Source organism: Bison bison, unplaced genomic scaffold (genome assembly GCF_000754665.1).
Source record: "Bison bison bison isolate TAMUID 2011002044 unplaced genomic scaffold, Bison_UMD1.0 scf7180017864236, whole genome shotgun sequence".
NCBI classification, from domain to species: domain Eukaryota; kingdom Metazoa; phylum Chordata; class Mammalia; order Artiodactyla; family Bovidae; genus Bison; species Bison bison.
This window is the reverse complement of record NW_011494808.1, coordinates 350,462-374,279: the sequence shown is the minus strand read 5'-3', so window position 1 is coordinate 374,279 and position 23,818 is coordinate 350,462. Positions and strand designations below refer to the sequence as shown.

At 39.0% G+C, this 23,818-nt stretch overlaps 1 protein-coding gene across 1 annotated transcript in view; it reads left to right on the top strand.

Annotated features, from left to right (window-relative positions):
- Positions 1-23,818, top strand: part of LOC104993209 (disintegrin and metalloproteinase domain-containing protein 18-like) — a 114,751-nt gene that overhangs the window by 49,627 nt on the left and 41,306 nt on the right. The window contains exon 11 of the mRNA XM_010846351.1: positions 13,638-13,777. Within this exon, the coding sequence (XP_010844653.1) occupies positions 13,638-13,777 (140 nt within the window). The remainder of the gene's footprint in view (positions 1-13,637; positions 13,778-23,818) is intronic.

The following is a 23,818-nucleotide window of genomic DNA, read 5'->3' as shown; positions in this document are numbered from 1 at the left end:
TAGTGTTAAGTCTGTCTGCATTGTTGTGAAGTAGATGTGTAGAATCTTTATCTTGCTTTAGTGAAACTTCTTACACGTTGGCCAGACAGCCTCATTTTCCATACCTCCACCCTCTGGCAACCACGATTCTCCTCTCTGCTTCTGTGAGTATGATATATTTTAGATCCCACATATAAGGTAGACCATACAATATTTGTCTTTCTGTGTCTGGCTTATTTCTCTTTGAATAATACATCCAGCTTCATCCATGTTTTTGAAAAGGGCAGGATTTCATTCTTTTTATGGCTGAATAATATTTCATGTTACTCATATACATATATAAATCATATCATATTATCCATTTGTATATATAGACATTTTCTTTATGCATTCATATATTAGCCACCACTTAGTTTGGTTCCGTATCTTGGTGGTTGTGAATAATGCTACAATTAACATGAGAGATGGGAATGCAGATATCTCTTTGAGATAGTAGCTTCAGTTATTTTGGAGATATACCTAGAAGTGGGTTTGCTGGATCATATGGTATTTCTATGTTTAATATTATGAAGACTCATAATGCTGAGGTCCAGAGTGGTTGCACCATTTTATAATCCCACCAGCATTTCACATTTCATATTTCATTCATCCCACCCTCATTAACAGTTGTTATTCTTTGTTGTTGCTAATTATTCCAAGGGGTATGCGGTGATATCACATTTTGTTTTTGACTGTAGCTTTATAATCACTAGTGATATTGAGCCACCTTTTCATATCCTTTTTGGTGTTTTGTACATCATCTCTGGAGAAATAAATGTTTATTCAAGACCTTAGCCCATATTTTACCTGCATTACATGATTTTCTTGTTTAGTTAAAGCAGTTCTTCTTTTTAGTATCAACATCTTTGGATATCCTTCATCCAGTTCCCCTCCTCTCAAGCTCTGCGCCCTGTATCCGTAAATCTAGTCCCTTTTTTTAGTTTGCTTGTTTGTTTTGAATTATAATTGACCTATATCCCTATGTTGACTTCCCTGGTGGCCCAGTTGGTAAACAGTCTGCCTGCAATGTGGGAGACCTGGGTTGGGAAGATCCCCTGGAGAAGGAAATGGCAACCCACTCCAGTATTCTTGCCTGGAGAATTCCACAGACAGAGGATCCTGGTGAGCTACAGTTCACAGGTTCACAAAGAGTCAGACATGACTAAGTGACTAACTTTCACTTCACCCCTATGTTAGTTTCTGTTATACAAAATATTAATTCAATATTTCTATACTATTCAAAATGCTTATCACAATAAGTCTAGAAATGATACATCATTATACAAAGATTATTGTTCACTCAGTCGTATCTGACTCTTTGCGAGCCCATGAAACTGCAGCATGCCAGGCTTCCCTGTCCTTCACCATCTCCCAGATTTTGCTCAAACTCATTTCCATGGAATCAGTGATGCCATCCAACCATCTCATCTTCTCTTGTCCCCTTCTCCTCCTGCCTTCTATCTTTCCCAGAATCAGAGTCTTTTCTAATGAGTTGGCTCTTCACATCAGGTGGCCAAAGTATCGGAGCTTCAACTTCACCATCAGACCTTCCAATGACCATTCAGAATTGATTTCCTTTAGGATTAACTGGTGTGACCTCCTTGCTGTCCAAGGGACTTTCAACCGTCTTCTCCAACACCACAGCTCAAGCATCAATTCTTTGGCATTCAGGCTCCTTTATGGTCCAACTCACATCCATACATGACTACTGGAAAAACCACAGTTTTGACTATACAGACCTTTGTCAGCAAATTAATGTCTCTCCTTTTTAATACGCTGTCTTGGTTTGTCATAGCTTTTCTTCCAAGGAGCAAGCATCTTTTAATTTCATGGCTGCAGTCACCATCTACAGTGATTTTAGAGCCCAAGAAAATAAAGTTTCTCACTGTTTCCATTGTTTCACTATCTATTTGCCATGAAGTGATGGAACTGGATGCCATGATCTTAATTTTTTGAATGTTCAGTTTTAAGCCAGGTTTTTTTCTACTCTCCTCTTTGACTTTTATCAAAAGTTTCTTTAGTTCCTCTTCGATTTCTGCCGTAAGTGTGATGTCATCTGCATCTCTGAGGTTATTGTTTTTTCTCCCGGCAATCTTGATTTCAGTGTGGGCTTCATCCAGCCCGGCATTTCATGTGATGTACACTGCATGTAAGTTAATAAGCAGAGTGACAATATGCAGCCTTGACATATTCCTGTCCCAGTTGTGAACCAGTCTGTTGTTCTGTGTTCAGTCCTAACTGGAGGCAGGTAAGGTGGACTGGTGTTCACATCTATTGAAGAATTTTCCACAGTTTGTTGTGATCCACTCAGTCAAAGCTTTTAGCGTAGACAATGAAGCATAAGTAGAGGTTTATCTAGAATATTGCTTTTTCTATGATCTAATTGATGTTTGTAATTTGATCTCTGGTTCCTCTGCCTTTCTAAATCAAGGTTGAACTTTTGGAAGTTCACAGTTCATGTACTGTTGAAGCCTGACTTGGAGAATTTTGAGCATTACTTTGCTAAGCTGTGAGATGAGTTCAATTGTATGGTAGTTTGAACATTCTTTAGCATTGCCCTTCTTTGGTATTGGAATGAAAACTGACCTTTTTCAGTTCTGTGGCCACTGCTGAGCTTTCCAGGTTTGCTGGCATATTGAGTGTGGCACTTTCACAGCATCATCTTTTAGGATTTGGAATAACTCAACTGGAATCCATCACCTCCACTAGCATTGTTCACAGTGATGCTTCCTAAGGCCCCCTTGACTTCACATTCCAGGATGTCTGGCTCTAGGTGAGTGATCATACCATCGTGGTTATCTGGGTCATGATGATCTTTTTTGTATAGTTCTTCATGTATTCTTGCCACCTCTTCTTAATATTTTCTGCTTCTGTTCTGTCCATACCATTTCTGTCCTTCATTGTGCCCATCTTTGCATGAAATATTCCCTTGATATCTCCAATTTTCTTAATTGCAAATATACTACATAGGTATTAATTAGATTCCCCACACCTTGCATTTCATACCCATGACTCATTTATTTTGCAATTGGAAGTTGTATCTTTTAATCTTTTTTACCTATTTCTTTACTTCCCCCAGATGCCTCCATTCTGGAAGCCACATGTTTCTTCTCTATATTTATAACTCTGTTTCTGTTTTATGCTTTTTCATTTGTTTTTAGATTCCACATATAAGAAAAATTATATGGTATTTATGTTTCTCTGTCTGACATATTGTGTGTGCTGAATTGTGTCCAGCTCTTTGCAACCCTATGGACAGTAGCCTGCCAGGCTCCTCTGTCTGTGGAATTTGCCAGGCAAGAATACTCGAGTGGGTTGCCATTTCCTTCTCCAGGGGATCTTTCCAACTGAGGGGTTGAACCTACATCACTTGTGTTCCCTGCATCAGCAGACATTTTCTTTACATGAGAAGCCCATTTGACATATTATTCTTAGCCAAGGGACTCTCTAGAGTCTTCTCCAGAAGCAAATTTGAAGGCATCAGTTCTTCAGCATTCAGCCTTCTTTATAGTCCAACTCTTACATCCATACATGACTACTGGAAAAACCATAGCTTTGACTATACAGACCTTTGTAGGCAAAGTGATGTCTCTGATTTTTAACATGCTTTCTGGGTTTGTCATAGCTTTTCTTCCAAGGAGCAAGCATCTTATAATTTTGTGACTGCAGTCACCATCCGCAGTGATTTTGGATCCCCCCCAAAATAAAATATGTCACTGTTTATACTTTTTCCCCATCTATTTGCCATGAAGTGATGGGACAAGATGCCAAGATCTTAGTTTTTTGAATGTTGAGTTTTAAGACAATTTTTTTCACTCTCCTCTTTCATCTTCATCAAGAAGTTCTTTAGTTCCTCTTCGTTTTCTGCCATTAGAGTGGTATCATCTGCATATCTGAAGTTGTTGATTTTTCTCCTGACAATCTTGATTCCAGCTTGTGATTCATTCAGCCTGACATTTTGCATGATGAATTCTCCACAGAAATTAAAGAAACAGGGTGACTATATACAGCCTTGATATATTCATTTTGAATCAGCCTGTTGTTCCATGTTCAATTCTGACCCTTGCTTCTTGCCCTGCTGTGGAATGAATTCCACAGCAAGAATACTGCAGTGGGTAGCCATTCCCTTCTCCAGGGGATCTTCCTCACCCAGGGATCAATCCCAGGTCTCCTCCACTGCAGGCAGATTCTCTACCATCTGAGCTACCAGCGAAGCCCTTGGTGGTCTTATTCCTATGTATTTCATTCTTTTTGATGTGATAATCCATGAAATCGTTTCTTAAATTTCTCTTTCTCATTTTCATTGCTAGTGTGTAGAAATGCAACAAATTTGTCCATATTGATTTTGTAGCCTGCAACTTTACCAAATTCATTGATGAATTCTAGTAGTTTTCTGAAACCATCCTTAGGATCCTACATGTACAATAAATATCATGTCATCTGCAAGCAGTGACAGTTTAACTTCTTCTTTTCCAGTTTGGATTCCCTTTACCTTATTTTCTTTTCTTATAGCTGTAGCTAGGACTATCATGGCATCTGGTCCCATCACTTCATGGGAAATAGATGGGGAAATGATGGAAATAGTGTCAGACTTTATTTGGGGGGGCTCCAAAATCACTGCAGATGGTGATTGCAGCCATAAAATTAAAAGACAATTACTCCTTGGAAGAAAAGTTATGACCAACCTAGATAGCATATTGAAAAGCAGAGACATTACTTTGCCAACAAAGGTCTGTCTAGTCAAGGTTATGGTTTTCCAGTGGTCATGTATGGATGCGAGAGTTGGACTCAGTGAAGAAAGCTGAGCGCCGAAGAATTGATGCTTTTGAACTGTGGTGTTGGAAAAGACTCTTGAGAGTCCCTTGGCCTGCAAGGAGATCCAACCAGTCCATCCAAAAGGAGATCAGCCCTGGGTGTTCTTTGGAAGGAATGATGCTAAAGCTGAAACTCCTGTACATTGCCACCTCATGCAAAGAGTTGACTCATTGGAAAAGACTCTGATGCTGGGAGGGATTGGGGGCAGGAGGAGAAGGGGACGACAGAGGTTGAGATGGCTGGATGGCATCACCGACTCGATGGACTTGAGTTTCAGTGAACTCCGGAAGTTGGTGATGGACAGGGAGGCCTGGCGTGCTGCGATTCATGGGATCGCAAAGAGTTGGACACGACTGAGCAACTGAACTGAACTGAACTGAGGACTTTCAAAGCTATGTTGAATATATGTGGTGAGAGTGGACATCCTTGTCTTTTTCCTGATCATAGAGGAAATGCTTTCAGCTTTTCACAATTAAGTATGATGTTAGCTGTAGGTTTGCCATATATGGTCATTATTATGTTGAGGTATGTTTCCACTCTGCCCAGGTTCTGGAGAGCTGTTATCATAAATATTGCTAAATTTTGTCAAAAGGTTTTCTGCATTTATTGAGATTATCATCTGGTCTTTATTCTTCAATTTGTTGATGTGATGTATCACATTGATTAATTTGCATATACTGAAAAATCCTTCCGTCCCTTGAATGAATGATCTTTCTAATGTATTGTTGGATTTGAATTGATAGTATTTTGTTGAGGATTTTTGCATCTGTATTCATCAGTGATATTGGCCTGTAATTTTGTTTTTGTGTGATATCTTTGTCTGGTTTCAGAGTGATAGTGGCCTCATAGAATGAATTTGGAAGTTTTCCTTCCTCTACAATTTTTGGAATTGTTTCAGAGGATAAGTGTTAACTTCTCTAAATGTTTGATAGAATTTACCTGTGAAGCCATTGGGTCATTGACTTTTGTTTGTTGGAAGTTTTTTTTTTTTAACTGGGAAATTTTATTTTATTTTATTTTATTACTTTACAATATTGTATTGGTTTTGCCATGCATCAACATGCATCTGCCACGGGTGTACACGTGTTCCCCATCCTAAACCCCCCTCCCACCTGTTGGAAGTTTTTAATCATAGTTTCAATTTCAGTGCTTGTGATTCATCTGTTCATATTTTCTGTTTCTTCCTGGTTCAGTCTTGGGAAATTGTATCTAAGAATTTGTCATTTCACCCAGGTTTTCCATTTATGATCCTTTGTATTCCTATGAAGTCAGTTGTATCTTCCCTTTTTTCATTTCTAACTTTATTGTTTTGAGTCCTCTCACTTTTTTTTCCTGATGTGTCTGGTTTAAGATTTCTCAACTTAGTTTTATCTTTTCAAATCAGCAGCTTTTAGTTTCATTGATATTCACAGTGGTTTTCTTTGTCTATATCTCATTTATTTCTGCTGTTATCTTCATGATTCTCTTCCTTCTACTAAATTTAGGTTTCATTTCTTCTTTTTCTATTTGTTTTAGGTGTAAGCTTACATTCTTTATTTGAGGTTTTTCTTATTTTTTGAGGTAGAATTTCTATAAACTTCCCTCTCAGAACTGCTTTTAACTGCATCCCATAGGTTTTGGACCATTGTGCTTTCATTTTCATCTGTCTCTAGGTAAATTTTTATTTTGTCTTTGATTTTTTTAGTGATCCATTGGTTGTTTAGTAGCATATTGTTTAGCTGTCACGTGTTTCTGGTTTTTTTAAAATAGATTTTTACTGTAGCTTATTTCAAATCTCATAGCATTGTGATCAGAAAAGATGCTTGATGTGATTTCAGGTTTTTTATATTTACCAAGGCTCACCTTGTGGCCCAGCATGTGGTCATTCCTGGAGGATGTTCCCTGTGCACTTGAGAGGAATGTGTAGACTGTCTCTTTTGGATGGAATGTTCTAGAAATATCAGTTAAGTCCTAGTGATCTAAGGTGCATTGGAATTCAAGGCCTTTGTTTCCTTATTAGTTTTCTATAGGCATTATCAGTCCATTGAGGAAAGAGGGGTGTTAAAGCCCCCACTATTATTGTGTTACTGTCAATTTCTTCCTTTATGGTTGTGTGTATTTGCCTTACATATTCAGGTGCTCCTAAGTTGGTTCTGTATACATTTATAATTGTTATATCTTTTTCTGGAATTGAACCCTTGATTATTGTGTAGGGTCCTTCTTTGTCTCTTATAACAGTTTTTGTTTTAAAGTCTACTTTTTCTGAACATATCATTCCTTCCCCAGCTTTTTTTAATTTCTATTTGTGTGGAATACCATCCCCTTACTTTCAGTCTGTAAGATTCCCTAGCTCTGACAAGAGTCTCTTGTAGATAGCATATATACCAGTCTTGTTTTTGTATCCACTCAGGCAGTCTTTGTCTTTTGGTTGGTGCATTTAATCCATTTACATTTAAGGTAATTATCAACATGTATTATCCTATTACCATTTGGGTTTATCTTTTATAGATCTTTTCCTTCCCTTGTGTTTCCTGCTTAGAGAAGTTCCTTTAGCATTTACTGTAAAGCTGGTTTTGTGGTGCTGAATTCTCTTATGTTTTCCTTGGCTGTAAACCTTTTGATTTCTCCATCAAATCTGAACCTAGAGTCTTGCTAGGTAGAGGATTCTTGGTTGTAGTTTCTTCCTCTTCATCACTGTAAATATACTTTGCCATTGACTTCTGGCTTGTAGAGTTTCTGTTGAGAAATCAGCTGATAACCTTAAGGAAGTTTGCTTGTATGTTATTTGTCATTTTCCATGGTTACTTTTAATATATTATCTTTGTTAGTTTGATTATTATGCGTCTCCGTGTATTCCTCTTTGGGTTTATCCTGCATGGGACTCTCTTTACCTCTTTGACTTGGTTGACTGTTTCCTTTCCTATGTTAGGAAAATTTTCAGCTACCATCTCTTCAAATGTTTTCTTAGGTAACTTTTTCTTTTCTCCTTCTGTGATCCTTGTAATATGATGTTTGTACATTTAATGTTGCCCCAAAGGGCTCTTTAGGCTGTCTGCATTTCTTTTCATTATTTTTTTCTATTTTCTGTTTTGCGTCAGTGATTTCCACCATTTTGTCTTCCAGGGCCCTGATCCGTCCTTCTGTCTCAGTTAATTCTGCTGTGGATTGCTTCTACTGTATTGTTCCTCTCTGTTTATTCTTTAGTTCTTCTAGGTAGGGCTTTGGTAAACATTTGCATATTCTTCATTCTTTTTTCTGAGATCTTGAGTCATCTTCAATATAGTTGTCCTGGATTCTTTTTCTGGATGGTTACCTATCTCTACTTCATTTAGTTGTTTTTCTGGGATTTCATCTTTTCCTTCATCTGGAGATGTAATCCTCAACACTTCCATTTTGATTAACTTTCTGTGATTGTGATTTTTCTTTTGGAAGCTGTGGGATTACAATTCTACTTTCTTCTCTGTCTGCCCTCTGGTTGTTGAGGAAGGAACTGATGGGAGGAACTGGTAGTGTGAAAAACTGAGTCTTGCTCTGATGGGTAGGGCTGTGCTCAATTACACTTTGATCCTGTTGTCTTCTGATGGATGAGCCTGTGCTCCCTCTTTGCTAGTTGTTTGGCCTGAGGTGATGAGGCCTGGAACCTACAGGCTCTGTGGTAGGGCAAATGGTGACCTCCAAGAAGGCTCTTGCCAAGGGGAACCTCCCAGAACTGCTGCTTCAAATGTCCCTATCCTGGAAATGAGCCACTGCCAACCCATATCTCAGCAGAAAACCTTCCAAACCTAGCTGGTAGGTCTGATTCAGTCTCCTGTGTGGTCATTGCTCCTCTCCCCTGAGTCCTGTTGCACACAAGATTTTGTTTGTGTCCTGCAAGAATAGAGTCTCTGTTTGCCTCAGTCCTGTGCAAGACCTGCAGTCAAATCCTGCTCTCCTTCAAAGTCAGATTTCTTGGGGATTCCTAGTCACTTGGATAGATCCCTGGGTTGTGAAGCTTGGCATGGGGCTCAGAACCTTCACAGCAATGGGAGAACTTCTTTGGTATTGTTGCTGTCCAGTTTGTGGGTCACCCAGCATCAGCTGGATATGGGATTTCATTTTGTCATGATTGCGCTCTTCCTACCATCTTGTTTGAAAAGTCAAAACAAACAAACAAAAAAGAAAACTCCTTTGTCTCTGGACATGGAGTATCCATTTTTCTGGGTTCCATCATCCTCCTATTGATGTTTGTTCAACAGCTAGTTGTGATTTTCTTTGTAGGGTCCACTTGGATTTTCCTAGTTTGAATTCGTCAAGCTTCTTAAATCTGCGTGTGCTCAGATTCCTAACATTTGTGACACTGAGTTTCTTGAATACGTTTTCTTTCCCTTTCTCTTTCTGAGACACCCATAGTGCATATGTTGGTTATTTTGTCACAGTCTTCCTCTCTACATTATGTTTTTGTTTTTTGCTTCTGTGAAAAAAAATTGTTTCAAATGACTTGTCTTCATTTCTGATTGTTTCTTTTGCCTAATAAAGTCTCGTTTTAATCAGATCAGATCAGTTGCTCAGTCGTGTCCGACTCTTTGCGACCCCATGAATCACAGCACGCCAGGCCTCCCTGTCCATCACCAACTTCCAGAGTTCACTGAGACTCACATCCGTCGAGTCAGTGATGCCATCCAGCCATCTCATCCTCTGTCGTCCCCTTCTCCTCCTGCCCCCAATCCCTCCCAGCATCAGAGTTTTTTCCAATGAGTCAAATCTTTTTAATAACCCTCAGTAAAATTTTAAGTTTATTGTTTGTATTGATACATAACCATGATTAATTTTTTAATATTTTATTACTCTACAGATATTTATTTCTGAAATTTTCAGATATTTCAGTTCAAATCAGTACGGTCACTCAGTTGTGTCTGACTCTTTGCAACCCCATGAATTGCAGCATGCCAGGCCTCCCTGTCCATCACCATTTCCTGGTGTTCACTCAAACTCATGTCTATCAAGTCAGTGATGCCATTCAGCCATCTCATCCTCTGCCGTCCCCTTCTCCTCCTGCCCCCAATCCCTCCCAGCATCAGGGTCTTTTCCAATGAGTCAGCTCTTTGCATGAGGTGGCCAAAGCAATGGAGTTTCAGCTTTAGCATGATTCCTTCCAAAGAAATCCCAGGGCTGATCTCCTTCAGAATGGACTGGTTGGATCTCCTTGCAGACTCTCAAGAGTCTTCTCCAACACCACAGTTCAAAAGCATCAATTCTTCGGCACTCAGCATCCTTCACAGTCCAACTCTCACATCCATACATGACCACAGAAAAACCATAGCCTTGACTAGACGGACCTTTGTTAGCAAAGTAATGTCTCTGCTTTTCAATATGCTATCTAGGTTGGACATAACTTTCCTTCCAAGGAGTAAGCATCTTTTAATTTCATGGCTGCAGTCACCATCTGCAGTGATTTTGGAGCCCAAAAAAATAAAGTCTGACACTGTTTCCACTGTTTCCCAATCCATTTCCAATGAAGTGCTGGGACCGGACGCCATGATTTTCGTTTTCTGAATATTGAGCTTTGAGCCAACGTTTTCACTCTCCTCTTTCAATTTCATCAAGAGGCTATTGAGTTCCTCTTCACTTTCTGCCATAAGGGTGGTGTCATCTGTATATCTGAGATTATTGATATTTCTCCTGGCAATCTTGATTCCAACTTGTGCTTCTTCCAGCCCAGTGTTTCTCATGATGTACTCTGCATATAAGTTAAATAAGCAGGGTGACAGTATACAGCCTTGAGGTATTCCTTTTCCTATTTGGAACCAGTCTGTTGTTCCATGTCCAGTTCTAACTGTTCCTTCCTGACCTGAAAATAGGTTTCTCAAGAGGCAGATCAGGTGGTCTGGTATTCCCATCTCTTTCAGAATTTTCCACAGTTTATTGTGATCCACACAGTCAAAGGCTTTGGCATAGTCAATAAAGCAGAAATAGATATTTTTTTGGAACTCTCTTGCTTTTTCCATGATCCAGTGGATGTTGGCAATTTGATCTCTCGTTCCTCTGCCTTTTCAAAAACCAACTTGAACATCTGGAAGTTCACAGTTCACATATTGCTGAAGCCTGGCTTGGAGAATTTTGAGCATTACTTTACTAACGTATGAAATGAGTACAATTGTGCGGTAGTTTGAGCATTCTTTGGCATTGCCTTTCTTTGGGATTGGAATGAAAACTGACCTTTTCCAGTCCTGTGGCCACTGCTGAGTTTTCCAAATTTGCTGGCATATTGAGTGCAGCACTTTGACAGCATCATCTTTCAGGGTTTGAAATAGCTCAACTAGAATTCCATCACCTCCACTGGCTTTGTTCTTAGTGATGCTTGCTAAGGCCCACTTGACTTCACATTCCAGGATGTCTGGCTCTAGGTCAGTGATCACACCATCGTGATTATCTGGGTTGTGAAGATCTTTTTTGTACAGTTCTCCTGTGTATTCTTGCCACCTTCTCTTAATATCTTCTGCTTCTGTTAGGTCCATACCATTTCTGTCCTTTATCAAGCCCATCTTTGCATGAAATGTTCCTTTTGTATCTCTAATTTTCTTGAAGAGATCTCTAGTTTTTCCCATTCTGTTGTTTTCCTCTATTTCTTTGCATTGATCACTGAGGAAGGCTTTCTTAACTCTTCTTGCTATTCTTTGGAACTCTACATTCAGATGCTTATATCTTTCCTTTTCTCCTTTGCTTTTCGCTTCTCTTCTTCTCACAGTTATTTGTAAGGCCTCCTCAGACAGCCATTTTGCTTTTTTGCATTTCTTTTCCATGGGAATGGTCTTGATCCCTGTCTCCTGTACAATGTCACGAACCTCCGTCCATAGTTCATCAGGCACTCTATCTATCAGATCTAGTCCCTTAAATCTATTTCTCACTTCCACTGTATAATCACAGGGATTTGATTTAGGTCATACCTGAATGGTCTAGTGGTTTTCCCTACTTTCTTCAATTTAAGTCTGAATTTAGTAATAAGGAGTTCATGATCTGAGCCACAGTCAGCTCCTGGTCTTGTTTTTGTTGACTGTATAGAGCTTCTCCATCTTTGGCTGCAAAGAATATAATCAATCTGATTTCGGTGTTGAGCATCTGGTAATGTCCATGTCTAGAGTCTTCTCTTGTGCTATTGGAAGAGGGTGTTTGCTATGACCAGTGCATTTTCTTGGCAAAACTCTATTAGTCTTTGCCCTGCTTCATTCCATATTCCAAGGCCAAATTTGCCTGTTACTCCAGGTGTTTCTTGACTTCCTACTTTTGCATTCCAGTCCCCTATAATGAAAAGGACATCTTTTTTGGGTGTTAGTTCTAAAAGGTCTTGTAGGTCCTCATAGAACCATTCAACTTCAGCTTCTTCAGAGTTACTGGTTGGGGCATAGACTTGGATTACTGTGATATTGACTTGTTTGCCTTGGAAACGAACAGAGATCATTCTGTCGTTTTTGAGATTGCATCTAAGTACTGCATTTCGGACTCTTTTGTTGACTATGATGGCTACTCCATTTCTTCTAAGGGATTCCTGCCCACAGTAGTAGATATAATGGTCTTAAGATACTTCAGATACTTAAGGATAAGTAATTATGTAAAGCCAATTAAGTTAGTTGATCCTATCATTACACTAAAATGGAAAATTATTTGATTATATCAATAGATGCAGAAAATGCATTTGACAATTTTAAGACAATTTATGATTAAGCTCACCAAAATAGTGAGAGAAGCAAACTAGAACCTCACAAAGAATCATTTAGAAAACAATAGAGCTTACATCAAATTTAATGTTTAGAGATGAAGTGCTTCCCACTAAGATTTGGAACAAGGCGAGAATTTAACTTGCCACTCTTATTCAGTTTTGTGCCTGTGTGCAAAACTGATGATACCAAGTATTGTGAGGACTTGGAGCAGAGGAACCGTCATTCATGTTGATGAATTAGACTTTAGACAGTTTGGTAATCTCATAAAATTCAACATTGCCTGACTTCATGATCTAGTAATTATCCCCTATACCATTTAGAAAATTTCACTGAAAACTTGTATCCACAGAAAGTTGGACCTGATTGCATATAGCAACTCTATTTATAATTGCCAGAAATTAAAAGCACACAACATGTCCTTTGATACATGAGTGGATAAAGAAACAAGACATAAAGAGAAATTTTATTCAGTATTCAGAAAATTAGTCATCAAGCAATATAAAGACATGGAGGAATTTTAAATGCATAGTGGTTAGTAAAAGAAGCCAGTTTGAAAAGTCTACACACTGTATCATTCCAAATCTACTACAATCTGGAAAAGGCAAAACTATGGAGATAGTTAAAAACATCATTGATTACCAACCAGGGCTTTGTGTGTTGCTTTCATCACTACTCAAGTTTTATTGTTTTAATGCTAGTATTTTGCCTTTAGGAAAAAACTGATTTTATCCTAAAACTATTTCTGACATTAAAACTGACTGTCAGTTAAACTCTTAAGAATCTGTGCATTTTTTCAAGTATTCAAATTAAAAGTATTATAGTTACTGAAACAATGATTAATCTTCTCAGAATACTTTTTCAGTTTATTAGAATTAAATCAGTAGCATGTAATGAAAGCATATATTATTAATAGTATTGTTTATATATGAGTGCCATTTGTATTGAGAGTACTATTATCCTAAAAGAATAACAAAATCTAACTTTGCCAATGTTCTTAAGAAAATAATGAGCTTTATATAAAAGTTTATTAAATTTGTATTTGCATTTAGCTAATATAGCCACAATTACATGAAAAAACCAGGGATTGAAAAAAATAACTTGAGCAACCATTTTGTTTTTTATTCCTTTTAGTATTCGAAGATGATAACTTTAGAGGCATTTTCAGTTATTTTCACGCAGTTACTTGGAATTATGCTGGGATTAAAGTATAATAATAACATCTATGAATGTTCCTGTCCAGGAATCGCATGCATAATGAATCCTGAAGCAATGTAAGATGTGATTTTTATGAAAACTTTGTCTTCTTTTGGGAGATATTTATAGCATTTCTTGATGTACTATATCTTTGATATAACATAGATAAAAGCATTTTTACTAAATACCTATGAATTATTTTAATGTTTATTAAAGGAATGAGTATTTGATATTGTAGGAAATGTGCTTCATATTTCTATGCTCAGTGCTGTAGTATCAAGTCATTGATGATGAGTTCTTGTGAAGCACTGGAATCTTGATGTGAGATTTATTCATCCTATCAAAAAAATTTAAGCATGTACAGTTACAAGAATTGTGTTAGTCTGTCATATGAATGATTAATAAGATAGAAAAGTGTTATATATTTTGTATTAGTCTATCAGGGACAGAATTTTAAAGTCAACATGAGAATAAGCAAAATTTAAATGACTTATATTAAATGCCTAGAGAAAAATAAATAGGGAATACATGGAGAAGAGAAACTTTATGATAAAAAAGGGGGGTCTAGGAAGCTTTCTATGAGACAAAACTCATGTTGGGACCTGAAACAGAAAAAATAAGTCTGGTCACATGAAGAACTCGTTGAAAACTTTTCAGGGAAAGACAGTGAAGTGATACGTGGATATGAAGAAATGTTAAAAGCTCAAAAGACTGGAAAGGATAAAACAAACCAAAAGAAATGACTGAAATTATATGGAAGAATATTAAAAGCATAGAATTTTTTTAAAGATGGTAAAATACAATCAGGTTAAAGAATCATGATTCAGAGAAAGAGGTCCAGGAAGGACTAGAAAATGTAGGAAAGAAGCTAAGCAAGCAATCATGATGCAGAAATTGGGATTTTATGATAAATGTAACAAAACACATTTTAATTGATTTATGCAGCATGGATAATAAAATATGTTTTGTAACATGAATGTTAAAAATTTCACACAGAATAACAATAGGGTAATACTGTTACTGAATTAAGTCCTATGGACCCTAGCTTCTCTGCCTGGACAGGGGATGGTTCTTGGTTTGTTTTATTCAAGAAGCAGAGTAATGAAACGGAAGCTGAGATACCTCAACAGATAAAATTTCTTCAATGGACAAAGAATGAAGAAGTTCACAGATGAACTTCTCACCCACGTGGTGATAGGGATTTACTTTTAAAAAGTAAAGACGAAGGAAGGAAGAGTAAGGCTAGTGATGCAGAAGCATATGCATTAGTCCTCCAGGGAAGGGGCAGGGCTTTTTCAAAGGAGTGGGGTGCCTACATTTATCAATCCTTTTTGAACAATAATGTCCATTTATGGGCACTGGTAGGTGTGTCATTTAATACTCTAATGTAGTAAAATAAACATATAATGAGACTCACGATCTCTTGGAGTTCTGATTGCTCACCATCTTGGACCCAGCTATTTCTTTCTTTATTTTATTATTGTGTGTGTGTGTGTGTGTGTGTGTGTGTGTGTGTTTCATTTGTTTGTTGCTTTCTTTCTTATTTCTGGACCCTTTACTTTAGAGATTTATGGTAACTCTTGCTAAATGTGCAGGGTGATAGGTTTTGAGCAAAGACTGGAGCAGATTTTGAGCAAAGATTGGAGCAGCTCTGCCAGTGGTATTTGGTAAATGATGATTCTCATAGTATACAGCAGTTTTGTAAGTTTGAGAGAAAGGGAGATGAGAAAGCTCTGGTCAGAGGGACTTGCTTGCTGGGTCCCATGGGACTTTAATAATCACAATTGAAGAAGTAAGTTCTTAGCCAGCTGTCTCCCCAGGGCACTACCCAGAGACGAGATTGAAACACACCGCAGACTTTCTGTGAAAGTGGCCTATTGTTTAACATGTCCAGGAGATTTTGTCTGAAAGGGAAGCTTCCTCTTTGGCACACATCTTATAGCCTTTGGTGATTCTCTCAACAAGCAGAGCCCAGTGGGACTAATGTCACCCTCCCATTTGCTTTCTCCAGTTCCTGAAGAAAGCACCCCAAATTTTGAGAATGCCACCCATCATTCCTCTCTATATTGCCTTCCTCTGTTGACCTGTGGAACTTATGCTTACACTCAGAAGTGTGTATAATTTGCATACTTTAAAGGCTGCTAACTGAAGGTCAGGTTTCCAATCACCCCAATCTTAGGTGCTAAGTCAGGTCCTTCATTTTAGGACATTGACAGGTCTGATCATACCCTTAACAACTCAAAGACACTGAGAATGAAATTGGCTGATGCTTGGACAATATGAAAATTTTCAAAGAAAAGCAAAATCTAGGATCGGCTTGAATGACTAGATTCATCTTGTTTATCGTCACTCCTTCAAGACTGGGAGAGATGAGTGTTTTGTCTAGAGTTAGATAAACAAGAGACAATTAAGTTAAATGCAGAAACAACAGAATAGATTCCAAGCAAAAGAATAAGATATCATAAAATGACCATAATCAAATGGATATAAATGAATTACCCAGTAAAGAATTCAGAATAATATACTGAAAGATGCTCACCAAGAAAAGGAGAAGACTGGATGAACAATGTGAGAACATAAAACCACAGGAAATATAAAGAAATACTGCATGGAAGTCAGAGGACTGAAGAATACAAAACTAAACTGAAATATACAATAGAATATTGTAGTGATAAACTAAAAAGAGCATAGAAAGGATTAACAAACTCAGCAAAAGGAAAAATTACTACACAAGCATTAAGGTAATAAGACAACATCATGTGGACCAATAATCACATTATATAGGTTCCAGAAGAGTGAGAAAGGGACAGAAAACTTTTTTGAAGAAATAATGGCTGAAGTGTTCCCTAACTTGGGAAAGGAGACAGATATCCAGATTTAAAGAGCCCAGAATTGTAAATAAGGTGAATTCAATGAGACCCACACCAAGAAACATAGTTAAAACATCAAACATTAAAGACAGGAACCTTCTTAGAAGCAACAGCTTATTACATACAGGGGAACCTCTTATAAGAACATGAGGAGCTTTGACAGCAGTCACATTGCAGGCCAGTAGGTAGTAGTAAGGTAAATGCACAATGCTGAAAGAAAAAGACTACTTTTACCAAGCAAAGGTGTCATTCAGAATTGAAGAGAAGAGATAAGAGTTTTACAGACATGCAAAATCTAAAGGAGTTTAACACCATTAGTCCGACCTTAGTAGAAATAGTAAATGGAGTTCTTTAATGTTTAGAAAAGGTACTAATTAGTAAAAGGAAAACATAAGAAGTATAAGTCTCAATGGTAAAAGTAAATACATACTGAAATTCAGAATAATTGAAAAAGTAAAGTAGGCAATTGGGCTTCCGAATCTGCCTACAATGTGAGAGACCTGGTTTGATCCCTGGGTTGGGAAGATCCCCTGGAGAATAGAATGGGTACCCACTCCAGTATTCTGACCTGGAGAATTGCATGGACTATATATAGTCCATGGGGTTGCAAAGAGACAGACATGACTGAGTGGCTTTCACTTTCACTTTCACTTTCAAAGCAGGTAATTAAAGGTAACATGGTTTGCATAAAAGTCAAGTGTCATGAAAATTACAACTATAATATTGTGATAAGCTATATGTAACATAACAAGTTATAAAATGTTATACAAAGCATAAAACCTGTTGAGGAAAATAAATATATTCTAAGTCAAAATATAGAGTGCATTTGAAACTTTGTTATCTACTTAGACTGTGAGAGATATATATTGTATGTGCAAGCCTTATGGTAACCATAAAACAAAAACAAAACAAAAATCAAACCAAACCCATAACCAAACAAACAAACAAAAAAAAAAGTGGAAGCACAAAAGAGAAAAAAAAAAGAAGGAATGCAGGAAGAGAGCAAGAGCAGAGGAAAGCATCAGAGGAACAACAAAATAGCCAGAAAAGAAGGAGCAAAATGACAATAAGTTCATGCCATCAATAATTACTTTTAAAGCAAATGTATCAAATTTTCCAGTCAAAAGACAGGATGGATGATGAATGAAAAGCAAGACCCACCACTCTCATACCTACAAGTGATTCCAGGCAGGCGTAAGGATACACAAACTAAAAGTGAAAGGATGGAAAAAGATATTACACATAAAGAGAAACCCAAAGAGAGCTGGAGTGACTATACTAATATCAGATAAAAATGGACTTTAAAACAAATAATGATAATAAGAGATAAAGAAGGGTACTGCTTATTTATATCAGGAAAGAAGTAACTATATACTTACTTATATACAGTAAGAAGAAATAACATTTATTAATATACATACACTCAACATTTGTTGTTTTTATTGTTTCATTGTTTACTTGCGAAGTCATGTCCAACTCTTTTGCAGCCTCATAGACTATAGCCCACCAGGCTCATCTGTCCATGGGATTTTCTAGAATAGAATACTGGAATAGGTTGCCATTTCCTTCTCCAGGGTATCTTCCTGACCCAGGGATCATACCCACGTCTCCTGCTTGGCAGACAGATTCTTTACCAATGAGTCACAGGGAAGCCTGCACTCAACACAGAATAAACTAAATACTTAAAGCAAATATGGACAGGAATAAAAGGACAAACAGACAGTAAAACAGTAATAGTAGGAAACTTTTAAGTACCTATGTATTTCATCAGATAGATCATCCAGGCAGAATGTCAAAAAAGACACATTGGCTGTAATGAAACCTTAGGCCTGATAGATTGACCCGTATTACAGAACATTCCACCCAACAGAAGTAGAACTCACATTCTTCTCAAGTGTATTTGAAGCATTCTCCTGAATAGATCATATGTTAGACCACAAAACAAGTTTCAACCAGTTAAAGAATTTCAAAACCATATTCAACATCTTTTCTAACCCCAATAGTATAAACCTGGACATAAATTAAAAGAAGAAAACTGGAAAACTCAAAAATATGTGAAGACTAAACAAGGTACCACTAAATAATCATGTGCCAACAAAGAAAGAAAAGAAAGCTCAAAAAGGACCTTGAGAGCAACAAAAATGGAAATACGACATACTGAAATTTATGCCATGCAGACAAAGCAGTTGTAAGTAGAAGTTTATGGCGATAAACCACTATTTCAGGGAAAAGCTTAAAAAAAAAAAAAAAAAAACCATCCTAATCTATACCAGAAAAAAGAAGAACAAATGAAGTCCAAGTTAGTAGATGAAAGGAAGTATCAAAAGTCACAGTGAAAATAAATGAAATAGATAATAAAAAGATACTAGAAAAAGATCAGTGAAGCCAAGAAATCGTTCTCTGAGATTTTAAACAAGATTGACAAACTTTTAGCTCAAAACTCTTCAAAAAAAAGAGCAAAAAGATTCAAATTTTAAAAATTAAAAATGAAAGACAATATGTTGCAAATAATACTACATAAAACAAAAGATTATAAGAGACTATTATAAACAATTATTATACATGAACAATTTGGAAAATCTAAGAGAAATGAATAATAATCTAGGAACATAGGACCTTCCAATACTGAATCATAAAGAAATACAAAACTTGAACAGATTGATTACCTATACGGAGACTGAATCAGGAATCAAAAACCTTCCAGCAACCAAAAGTCCAGGACCACTAGTTTCCCTGGTGAGCTATACAAAACATTCAAGAAGAATTCCTACAAATCTTCAAACTCTTCTGAAAAATAGAAGAGGAGGGAAATTTTTCAATCAATATTTTATGAGGCCAGCACTGTTTTCATACTGAAACAAACAAGGATAGCATGAAAAAAAATAAATGTTATGGTTTTGATGAATTTTGATGCAAAAGTCTTCAGCAAAATATTAGCAAGCCTAATTCAACAGTACATAGACATAGTTAAGGTGTTTGAGGAGTAGGTGGGTGTAGAGTACATCTCTCTCCGTGGATGATGCGTCAGGAATACACCTTCAGTTGCAGAAGTTCTCTCAGAACACCAGTTGAAAGTGGACAGGAGTCCCTTACCACTGAAAAGGAATGTATAGATTGATGCAAAACTTGGCAGGACAAAGGAAGGAGGAGAGTGATCAGGACTGAACTTGCATCCAGAGTATAGGGGAACTGAAGCATCAGTCAGATCCCTACAGCAGGGCAATATTTTGGGACAGTGGAAGCTATAGGAGAATGCAGCAGCTGATCTATGACAGTCTGAATGGAAAGAGAACCACAGAGACAATCCTTGAGGGCAGCCCCTCCCTTCCCTGGACAGGGACACAAGTCTCTTGGAATGTGTGGCAGCTGGGAGCTGGAGCATATAGACTGGAGAGCAGTCTCAGGGTAAAGTCTGTTGTTGACTATGGGGAGACAACTTGAGGGGACGTCAGGGAGGAGATTGTGGTGGAAAAGGCCAGACAGCTGTGGAGGAAAGGCGATACTGCTGAGTCATGGACAAGGGGTGGAGCCATCACTGTAGCCTCTCTCCCCACATGCCACCACCAGCAGCTGACCCAGGGAGGGTGGCCTTTTAAGTACCCAATGCAGTGAGCAATAGAGAAGGACCCCAGCCAGGGGAGCCCTTTAAGTACCTGGTACACCTTATATGCAGAGTACATCATGAGAAATGCTGGGCTGGAAGAAGCACAAGCTGGAATCAAGATTGCCAGGAGAAATATCAATAACCTCAGATATGTAGATGGCACCACCCTTATGGCAGAAAGTGAAGAGGAACTCAAAAGCCTCTTGATGAAAATGAAAGAGGAGAGTGAAAACGTTGGCTTAAAGCTCAACATTCAGAAAACGAAGATCATGGCATCTGGTCCCATCACTTCATGGGAAATAGATGGGGAAACAGTGGAAACAGTGTCAGACTTTATTTTTTGGGGCTCCAAAATCACTGCAGACAGTGACTGCAGCCATGAAATTAAAAGACGCTTACTCCTTGGAAGGAAAGTTATGTCCAACCTAGACAGCATATTCAAAAGCAGAGACATTACTTTGCCAACAAAGGTCCATCTAGTCAAGGCTATGGTTTTTCCAGTGGTCATATATGGATGTGAGAGCTGGACTGTGAAGAAAGCTGAGCACCGAAGAATTGATGCTTTTGAACTGTGGTGTTGGAGAAGACTCTTGAGAGTCCCTTGGACTCAAGGAGATCCAACCTGTCCATTCTGAAGGAGATCAGCCCTGGGATTTCTTTGGAGGGAATGATGCTGAAGCTGAAACTCCAGTACTTTGGCCGCCTCATGGGAAATGTTGACTCATTTGAAAAGACCCTGATGCTGGGAGGGATTGGGGGCAGGAGGAGAAGGGGACGACAGAGGATGAGATGGCTGGAGGGCATCACTGACTTGATGGACATGAGTCTGGGTAAACTCCTGGAGTTGGTGATGGACAGGGAGGCCTGGCGTGCTGCGATTCATGGGGTCTCAGAGAGCTGGACATGACTGAGCGACTGAACTGAACTGAACTGAACACCAATAGAGAAAGGACCCCAGTCAGGGGAGGCACTTAAGTGCCTGACATGATGAACAACAGAGAAGGACCAGCCAGAAAGTCTCTTTGAGCGCCAGCTGCCTGAGGCTAGAAAAGTCTGTAAGTGCCATAACTCCTGCTCCTGAGGTTGCCAGGGTCCCTGCACATTGGCCCTGCCAGGGTCCCTGCAATCCAAGCGGCTCCACCACCTCCATTCTTAATCCTCAGTGAGGCAGAGGTGCCAGAGGCTTGAAAAAATCCTAGTAGCACCATATCTCCTGTCCCAATCGCTTCTGGCTCCTCTGGGTACCTGGCACTGTTAGAGGCCCTGTGTTCCAAGCTGCCACACCACCGCTACAGTAGATCCCCACTGCTGCAGAGCTGCCAGAGGCTAGAGAAAACCCCAAAAGAGCCATGTCTCCTACTCCCCTGACCTCCAGCTCCCCTGCATACCTGGAGCTGCCAGAGCACCTGTGATCCAAGCAGCTGCACCACCCCCACACCAGGTCCTCCCTGGAGCAGAACCCAGTCCTCCAGGGCAGCCTCGGGAGCAAACTCCTGCGGACAACCCACATGTAGAGGTGGAGATGAAACCACAATTGAACCCCAGGGTCAGTGTGGCTAGGGAAGAGGATTGAAAACCTTCCTATCAACTGTACAAGCTGCAGATTAAAGCCAAATAACCAACTAGGCAAACTCTGTGTCTATGAAATGTATAAAGGGACAATGAGAATTCCCACAGAACAGAAGACACTAACTCTGGCAGCTGTGGACACTGGAGGCCAGAATACGCAGGTGTAGGGCCAGAATCTGAGCTGTCCCGATAGCAGGTCCAGAGACCAGCTCAGTATTGGAGGGCATCCTAGGGACGTAGAGGTGGACTGTAACTCACAGTGAGGAAAAGGACGCTTGACAACAGAGATCAGACAAAAGCTATTAATATTATTATTATATTTTGATTTGTTCTCCAAAGAAGACATACAGATTGCTAATAAACACATGAAAAGATGCTCAACATCACTCATTATGAGAAAACTGCAAATCACAACTATAGTGAGATATCACCTCACACCAGTCAGAAGGACCGTCATCAAAAATCTACAAATAATAACCGCTAGAGAGGGCGTGGAGAAAAGGGAAGCCTCTTACATTGTTGATGGGAATGGAAATAGATACAGCTGCTATAGAAGACAGTATGGAGATTCCTTAAAAAGCTAGGAATTAAACTACCATATCACACACACACACACACACACACACACACACACACACAGAGAAATCGCTCAGTCGTGTCTGACTCTTTCCGACCCCATGGATTGTAGCCCACCAGGCTCCTCGGTCCATGGGATTTTCCAGGCATGAATACTGGAGTGGGTTGCTATTTCCTTCTCCAGCGGATCTTCCTGACCCAGAGATCGAACCCGTGTGTCCCGCATTGTAGGCAGATGCTTTACCGTCTGAGCTACCAGGGAAGTCCATCAAAAACACAGAAGAGTAGTAGCAAGTTTCAAAAGGATGTCAGTTGAGATCTTTTACAGATGAAATCTACTTCCTAGAAGTCAACTCGCCAATTATATGCACAGCTGGAGACAAGAGGCTGCAAAAAGGTCCAGCTGGAAAATATCTCGGGTACCCAATTAGATCCAGTTATTCTGCGTCTGTGGATTTAAAATGATCATCATCCACGGTGGAATAGATGTGTCCCTCATTGCTCAGAAAATCCACAGCTAGCTTGATTGAGGCTACGGACATGTGTTGCAGTTAGTTCTTGAGCTCCTGAAAGTTCAATCCTTCAGGTCTTGGGCAAGCCTTGATCAAATTCAGCACCTGGTTCTGGGCCACAGTGAGGCCATTTGCTGGTATGAAGTTATTCCCACCGAAATTGCCAGCTTCACCCATTCCTGGATTGCTGATAGGTGCTCTCCCTGCTGAAGGCTGGCCGTTCAACTTGCTCAGCGTCATGTGTGCATTGACTACTTCCAGAATATGTGTGGTGAACTCATTCATATCCTCCAGGGGCATGATCTTAAAGGCTACTAGGCTTTTCTTGTTCCATATGACCCAACAATCCCACTACTGGGCATATACCTTGAGAGAGCCATAATTGAAATCAACCCATGTACCTCAATGTTCACTGAAGCACTATTTCTGATAGCTGGGACATGGAAGCAACCTAGATGCCGATTGACAGATGAATGGATAAAGAAGCTGTGGTACATATATGCAAATGAATATTACTCAACCATAAAATGGAATGCATATGAGTCAGGGCTACTGAGGTGGATGAACGTAGAGCCATTAAAACAAGGTGAATTAAGTCAGAGAAAACGAAGTATTGCACATTAACATATAGATATGGAATCTAGAAAGATGGTGCTGATGAACCTATTTGCAGAGCAGCAATGGAGACACAGACATGGAGAACAGAATTATGGTCTCGGGGAGGGGGCAAGGAGAGGGTGGGAGAAATGGAGACAGTAGCAAGGAAACATATTCACTCCCGTATGTCAAAGAGATAGCCCGTGGGGATTTGATGTATGACTCAGGGAGCCCAAACCAGGGCTTGGTGACAACCTAGAAGTGTGAGATGGGGTGGGGGTGGGAAGGAGGTTCAAGAGGGAGGGGACACATATATATGTGGCTGATTCATGTTAATATATGGCAGAAACCAACATAATATTGTAAAGCAATATCTTTCAACTAAAAATA